The 7759-nt window shown below is 45.2% G+C and overlaps 1 protein-coding gene across 1 annotated transcript; it reads left to right on the top strand.

Moving 5' to 3' along the window:
- The first annotated feature begins 200 nt into the window (after window positions 1-200).
- Window positions 201-7295, top strand: LOC147908781 (uncharacterized). The gene is made up of 2 exons (XM_087408721.1): window positions 201-367; window positions 6260-7295. The coding sequence occupies exons 1-2, from the start codon at window positions 262-264 to the stop codon at window positions 6493-6495; spliced, it is 342 nt and encodes a 113-aa protein (XP_087264847.1). The 5' UTR covers window positions 201-261; the 3' UTR covers window positions 6496-7295.
- Window positions 7296-7759: the final 464 nt, after the last annotated feature.

The raw sequence follows: 7759 nt of genomic DNA, 5'->3' as shown, positions 1-7759 counted from the left end.
GGTTTATATTAAAAGAAGTAATGAATATATATATATATATATATATATATATATATATATATAATAGGATACAGAACAAGGACAAAAATAATAAATAGCTTAGATGACCAAGAGATGCCTGGACGGTGAACATGAGAATTGATTGGTTGCCCGGTAGATGGCGGTCGTGCCTCGGAGATTGTGGCGTTGCGAGCGTTAGTCGCGGCGCTGCGAGCGTTGGTTGCGGCGCTGCAAACGTTAGCTGCGGCGCTGCGAGCGCCAATGGCGGCACTGCATGCGTCCGTCGCGGCGCTGATGCGGTCGTTCTTTCCGCTTCATCTTCCGTTCACTCTCTCTGGTGTCATGGCGTACAGCGTGCAGACCTCGTGTAAGTCTCTGCGATAGTCAGTAAGTTAGAACTCGGAAGTTGAGGTTCCGAATTACTTTGTGTATTCCGCGAGACCGATACCGATCACTATTCATGTCTGTGATAATTGTTAGCGTCGCCAGATAATTTCTTAGAGTGTATTTTCATAGTTCTAGTATTGTAACTTCGCGACACGATGCCGGTAACCGAGCCGTCTTACACGCGCAATCACGTCTCTACTTTCTAATCTACATTTGTATTTAGTATTTAGTTAGTTAGATATTAAGTGTGTATTAAATCGCCTCATGGCATAAGAGTCAGAATCAGCGAATAGCAACTTATACTTGTTGGTCATTTGCTTAACGTAACATTGCTTAACGTAACATTGCGTGACTTAATTTTTAAAACTAACAGTCTTTCGCTTGGTTGCTGGACTAAGATATCTTTGGTTCACCTTGCACTGGAATGTTAGTTGAAGACGGAGACGCAATGGACGGAGTAGTTTCTGAGTCTTGAATTATTACATAAGCGGGTTTAAGTCTATCGACAGTGGCGTTGACGCATTTGCCGTCGACTTCTATAGCAAAGATTTTGTCCGAAATACTCTGATACTTTATGCGGTCCGGTATATGGTTGATCCAGAGGACGTCTGTTGCCTTCTACTTTGAAGAAGACGTGACAGCAGTTATACAAATCTTTATGGAAAAATAGCTTAGATCTAATGTGATGAAAGATTGGTCTAGGCCGCAACTTTTGCATAATTACGCGAAAATCCTCGACGAAAATTCGTGTGTCGCTCGGCATTTCTTCAGAGTAGAAAAACTCACCCGGTACTTTGAGCAGTGCCGTAAACTAATTCCGCTACAGAAGTGTCTAGATCCTCTTTGAAACAAGTTCTCAATCCGAGTAATACTACTGGCAGTGTATCAGTCCAATGAGTTTCACCGTGGCGCATTAATGCAGTTTTTAAAGAGCGATGCCATCGTTCGATGATGCCATTAGATTCTGGATGGTATGCAGTTGTCTGACAACGTTTAGAACCGATGAGTTTGGTTAATGTATCGAACAGCTGCGCTTCGAATTGCGAGCATTGATCGGTCGTGATCAGACGTGGAGCGAATCTGGCTACTCAGTGAGTGAAAAACATCTTCGCCACCGTGTTTGCTGTACAATTCTGTAATGGAATAACCTCCGGCCAACGAGTAAATCGATCAATTATTGTTAATAAATACCTAAAACCTTTGGATAAAGGTAGAGGACGATATCGATATGTACGTACTCGAAACGAGTATCTAGTACTGATATTTTAGTAGGCGAGATATGGTTATGGCGATGAATTTTAGATTGCATGCTAAACAAGTGCGGACCCACTCTTTAATGTCTTTAGCCATGAAAGGCCACACAAATTTTTGTGCAATTTGCCGGTGAGTTGCTCTGCTGCTTAGATGAGACATGCACCATGTCAAAAACTCGTCTTCGTAATGGTCCAGGAATGTGAGGTCTGATCTCTTCTTCTGAAGTGTCACAGTAAATGTTAGATGCTATATCCGATAAGATAAACTTTTTGAGCTTCAGAGATATTGATGTAGATTGCTTCAGTTGTTGCAATTCGTCATCCGAGGCTTGAGCTTCTGCATGTTGAGACTAGTTGGCATCACGATAGTGTCAACACGAGATAATGCCTCTGCTAACAATGTTTTCGGCGCCTGAAACGTGACGTACATCATTTGTGAACTCCGAAAGATGAAGAGTAGTTGACGGGTTTGTCTTGGCGACATTTGTCCCTCTAGGATATGTCTAAAATGTTTGATAGCCGCATAGATAACTAATAATTCTCTATCATATGCGCTTTGTTTGCGTAGGCGTGAGCTCCCTTGAAAAGAACTGAGTGACTGTAAAAATCCGTTGCTGTACTGTTGCGATACCGCACCGATTGCTTTGTCTGTTTGCAACGAGAGTGTTGTCTTTCTGTCTGGAAATGCGAGGGAGATGGCTTGAGCGAGATATTCCTTAACTCGTTGAAAGGATTGTTTGAGCTCAGGAGTCCTATTTTCGCATTATTGTTGCGTTTACATGCCGAGATTGCATTTAGCAATGGCGCTTGCGAAATCTTTAAGAAACCGGTTATAGAAAATAAGCATTCCTAAAAAATGTCGAAATCCTTTGATTATAGCTGATTCCTGAAATTCAACGATAGCTTGGACTTTTTCGGTTAAAGGTTTGATGCCTTCAGCGCTGATATGTTCCAGGAAGCTGACACTTTTCTGGGTCCTCTCACATTTTGGGGGCGGACGCACCTGCGCTTTTCCCGCGACGTCGTTTGCGTACCTTACGCGTTCCGCGCTGTCATTTCGTTTTCCCGTTTCGGTGTTCCCGTACCGAGGGTTACAGAGGCCGGCGATTCCCGCGACCTTGGCGGAGTGACGCCACCTCACCGGAGAGAAGAGGAAGAAGAATGACCAGGATTGGGAGGCGGGAGACGATCGCTGATGACGGACCCGCCGGGGGCGCACGACCCCTGACCCCGAGTTGTACGCAGGTGATATCCTTCTTGCATTGTTATCCCTTTTGACTATCCTTCCTGCATTGTACGCCCTTTTGACTATCGCAAAGCATTTTTTTATCGCATCCTCTTACAGGCGCAAAGCAGATCGAGAGCCGGTATGACATGATGGGGAAGGCCACTCTACGCCCCAAAGACGGCGAGAGCCCCGGATAGGCGCCTCAAGACCACGAGGTGACCTGAAAAGGACTACCGCGATATCTCAAATTTCGCGCGCCAGGACATGCGACGCGGTTTCCGCGATTAGAGGAGCCGCGGGGCTACGCGCCAATCAGGCGCGATAAGGCCCCCTCGCGGGGATAACGAGCCCTGCGTGCGCCCGGAAGGATTAGCGCCCGGCACTTGAGCTGTGGCCCGCTAGGAAAGAGCACGCGAGAGGACGCAGGACGACAGCGGATCACGAGCCTCCAAGGTCAATTAGAACGAACACCTGCGAGGGAGTCATGGTGAGACAAGCGTCACCTCTGTAAAGTCGCCGGTTTCCGCGTCCGGGAGGCAACTTATCGGATTTCTATCGGGCATGTAATAGAGAGTGCACGTGGCATTACCGTGCACCAGAGTTTCGCGAGATTCGCGTACGCGTCCCGGAACGGCCCTTATCGTCGGGATAATTCGAATGCGTCCGCCAAGGCCACAGCCTCGTCACTCGTTGTCGGTTTTCTTTTATCGCGGATCATATGTTGCGTCGAAGTTCCGTGCCGTAGTATTGTCACGTATCGTGTCGTCTCGAGCATCTGTAACGTAAGATTTGCATTTATTCGGTCCTCTGTGTCATAGCCAGTAAAGTCAATTTATAATAGCAATTGATTGAAGAGTGCGTATTCTGTCGAGACTGTAGTGTCGAGTTTGCACGTATTCGAGCCTTCTCTGCATCTCAGCTGAGCGGCGCGAGGTCACGCCGTGTCCACGCTACAAGCTGCCGAATTCCTTAGCATTTGTGAGGCGATTCGTATAATTCGCGAGATTATCGTGTGGCGTGAGCTCGTGTCGCGAGAATATAACGAAATTGATACGCCTAGCGTAAAACCTCGGAGCTTATGTAAATCAGTTATTGCGCTCACGTAGAGTTTATCGTCTCGGTTGTATCGCCAAATGTGAATGAGAGTCGAAGACTCATTTAATATCTTTGTTACTTTTGTTATTGTTAATTCGTGTATACTTTATTCTTGTCCCTATTCGCTCCTTCAAACGATCTGCTATCCTCAACCACGAACTGCCCCTTCTGCCATTTCCGAGGCTGAGCTACCGGTTGAGAGCTCGTCGACATTCGCAGCTCATTAAAGATGGCATAAAGAAAATCGCGTAATTTCTGAAAAGAGTGGCACGCTCGCTCGTGCCTGACGCCCAACTATTGTCTTGTGATTATGTGCCGCCCTTGAGAGCGGTCGCGGAAAGACGCATTTCGGTCACGTTTCATTTAATGTCACTCGTCATCCGATCGCCTACGAGAACCTTAGCTGTGAATGTGCGACGAAGTTGCGCCACGCTCGTGAGTGCGGTTGCAAATTTGGCACACACATTTATTTGGATTGCTATGCCATGCTGTTGAAGTCTATCGAACAGTATTTTTAGATACTCCTTATGCTGCGTTTCGTCTTGCGAAGAGATTAAAATATCATCGATATAAGTGAAACAGAAGTCAAGTCCTACGGTTACTCGGTCTATGAATCTTTGAAAAGTTTGTGCTGCGTTATGAAGTCCAAATGTCATGTAAGGAAATTTGAAAAGTCCAAACGATATAATGATTGCGGTTTTCGGAATATCGATTCGCGGACTGGAATCTGTTGGTATGCATGCACTAGATCTATCGTAGAGAACACGGTTTTGTCATGCAGGAAATGTGTCTTGCAAGAACGGAAATTGAGTAACGATCTGGTAAGGTTACCTCATTGAATTTGCGGTAATCTCCGCACGGACGCCAATCGCTATTCTTCTTCTGCACAAGATGTAGGGAACTGGCCCAAGGGCTCTTGGAGGATCTGCATAAGCCTTGTTGTATCATGTACTCAAATTCTTGTTTAGCTGCTTTGAGTTTTTCTGAACAGAGAAAAACTCAAACTATCTGCCGCCGGGGATAGTCAGCTTCTAGTTTTCCTGTTTCGCTGGCTTCCAGCTGCAGGGTTACATACATTTGATGGCTTTTTCGCCAAAACATCGATACCAGCACGGCTTGCTCTCCGATTGTGACCTTGAACGGCTTCTGCGACGAGAATTCCGTGAGGCTCGTGACTTGTTGCGCAATAAACGAGTTTCCAATCTCTCTATTCGATCTAGCAGCGCGGATATTTGCGAATCTGCCAAAATTAGCTTTTGTCGGTGTAACTGCTGCGACAGCGTTAACGTCAATGGATAGCACGTCTGTTATTCGGTCTGCTAGTTGCGATAGCTCTTCGAGTTCATGCTTGCTAGCTGTTAATATAGCCTGTATTTGTTATGGTAGGTGCGCTGCAGCCATAAAGATTTAAGCACTTCTTCTGACACGCCAATTGCGCAAGATCTCTCATCCGATGGAGCAATTGCGACGGATCACCTAGATCAACTTCGTTTAATAACCTGCGCAATTTTTTCTCGGCGCTGTCCGCGAAGCTTTTGACTAACCTATCTTTGAGCGCGGCGTATCTACCCATCGCGGGATTAAGTACGATATCGCTAACTTCGGTCAAAGAATCGTCGTCAAGGCACTGTATCTCATAATTGTATTTCATCTCATGTACCCTTCGGTGAGGAATTGAGCTTCCATTTGTACGAACTATAGGTCTGGCTTCGATTTCCAGAACGGCATGGATCTGATTCCGACTCGCGTAAGTGCAGGCAGTTCCTCTATACGCGATGATGCACCGTTGTCCTTATTGCCCGAAGATGGATCTGCCTGAACCACTAGCCATGTCTGCGGCTTGTTAAGACGAGCACGTTAAATAGAACGCAATCACGTCAAGGTCACCAGTTTGTGGCTACGTTGTGGCTGCTGTGCCCAATGTGACGCCGAGCGTGTCTGGGCGCCGGCGATGACTAACTAACGGCGAAGAACAATTGGAAGGTTTGGGAAATCGTTAGGTTTACGAATGAATGTTACTCGTTGATTCTGACTTATATGCCATAAGGCGGTTTAATACAAACTTGAATGATTATTTAGAAAGTATAGATTACAAAAATAGAGACGTGATTGAGTGCGTAAGTCGGTATCGCGTTGCTAAGTTAGAATACAGGAAACTAAGAAAATATACACTACGAGTATTTATCTGACGACGCTAACAATTACCGAATGACATGAGCAGTAATCGATGTCGATCTCGCATTGAACGCAAGGTGATTCTTAATCTTACCGAGTCTTAACTTATTAACTATCGCAGATGCTGACATGAAGTGCACGCAGAATGCCATCAGAGAAGGAAAGAAAGGACAGCCGGCAAGAAGAACCAACTCGAGCGCCGCAACTAACGCTCGCAGCACCGCAACTAACGCTCGCAAGAGACGCCACAGAGACCCCGACGACTGGAAAAAGATCCTGGACATGTCATGGGGACATTTCAAATTGAATGTGTTGTTAGGCGGATCGAATTTAGCTCATTCGGGATTTGTCCAATAACAATTACGGTCTTGATTTAAACATTCGAGGACGAATGTGATGTCAGGCGGGCCGAACTGTAAGAAATTCACTAGATATACACACAACAGAGATATCAACGTAAGGGCTATGTGGCTCAGTGATAGAGCGAAAATCTACCAATTTGGAGGAGAGAATAGACTGAGATCGAGACGAGGAGCACTCTGATATTTTTCTCTGTTATCGTCAATTGTTTACAGAAGAGAAAAGAAGTAAGCGGCACGGTTTGCGCGGTTATAATTACCTAGTTAGTTTCTGCACCGCATACCGCGTATCGCGCTCTATGTAATCGCACTCTCAATTCCCTCGCCAACAAGCAAGAATTACGTTTACTCCAGCCTAATGGCAAGCCATCAATTGCAGAGATTGAAATTGAGATTGCATTCACTATGATAAAATTTTAAATTCATACGTTACGTACGTACGTGTACTCTACGAGATTCTAAAAAGAGAAAAATTTGATGTCACTCGAAAACAGAATCCCTTCAAACATTAATCTAACCTTGACGAATGTTAAACACCAGCAACGCTACGCTAGGATTGTTCACGAATCTATAAACGCTAACGCTACCAATATACTATCTCGGAAGGAATAACATAGCGCGCAGTTGTGACGTAATACGCTACCATTAGTGACGTCATGATCGTGTTTGTTAGCACTATCTGCAGCTCCGCGAACAGTTTGTAGCTCTAAATAGCGTGAATAGATTGCGTCTCCCCGAACGCAATCATATATTGTAAAAACGGGCCTGAAAGTTGCAAATAAAGTCGGCGGTACACGATGCTTGTTTGTCGTACATAAAATTTACACTATACTATGTAGCCACGGAAACACGTTACACTGAATGAGTGTTTCATTAATGGGCGGTGAGTTCGCCTACTATCAGCCAAGGGAACACGCTATACGAGTGTCGCACTGATGGGCGATAGTGCAGCCAAGAGAAAACGCTATAAGCGGCACACGATGTGCTGGTTTTCCTGCTGGATTGCTAGCTACGAGGGGTATCCAGAAAATAAGTTCCGTTTTTTTTACAAATAAAGTTTTTATTGAAAAAATCTAAAATTTACATGGATAATACTTGACAACTTCTAGTCTTTTTCTACATAATTCCCGTCAATCTCAATACATTTTGTATATCTGGAAACAAGCTTCGAAATCCCTTCTGCATAGAAACTTCCCGCCAGTTCTTTAGTCCAGTTAGTTACAGCTGTCTGAACTTCCTCGTCGCTTTGGAAGCGTTTTCCG

This window comes from Acromyrmex echinatior, chromosome 8 (genome assembly GCF_024713525.1).
Source record: "Acromyrmex echinatior isolate Ae372 chromosome 8, ASM2471352v2, whole genome shotgun sequence".
Taxonomy (NCBI): domain Eukaryota; kingdom Metazoa; phylum Arthropoda; class Insecta; order Hymenoptera; family Formicidae; genus Acromyrmex; species Acromyrmex echinatior.
The sequence above is the reverse complement of the archived record's forward strand: the minus strand, read 5'-3'. Positions and strand labels throughout refer to the sequence as shown.

Excerpts from the sequence above, each read along its gene's own strand:
- LOC147908781 (XM_087408721.1), top strand. The coding sequence starts at position 262 with ATGGCGGCACTGCATGCGTCCGTCGCGGCGCTGATGCGGTCGTTCTTT. Across the intron at positions 368-6,259 it reads GTACAGCGTGCAGACCTCGT|ATGCTGACATGAAGTGCACG; the intron begins GTAAGTCTCTGC and ends TAACTATCGCAG.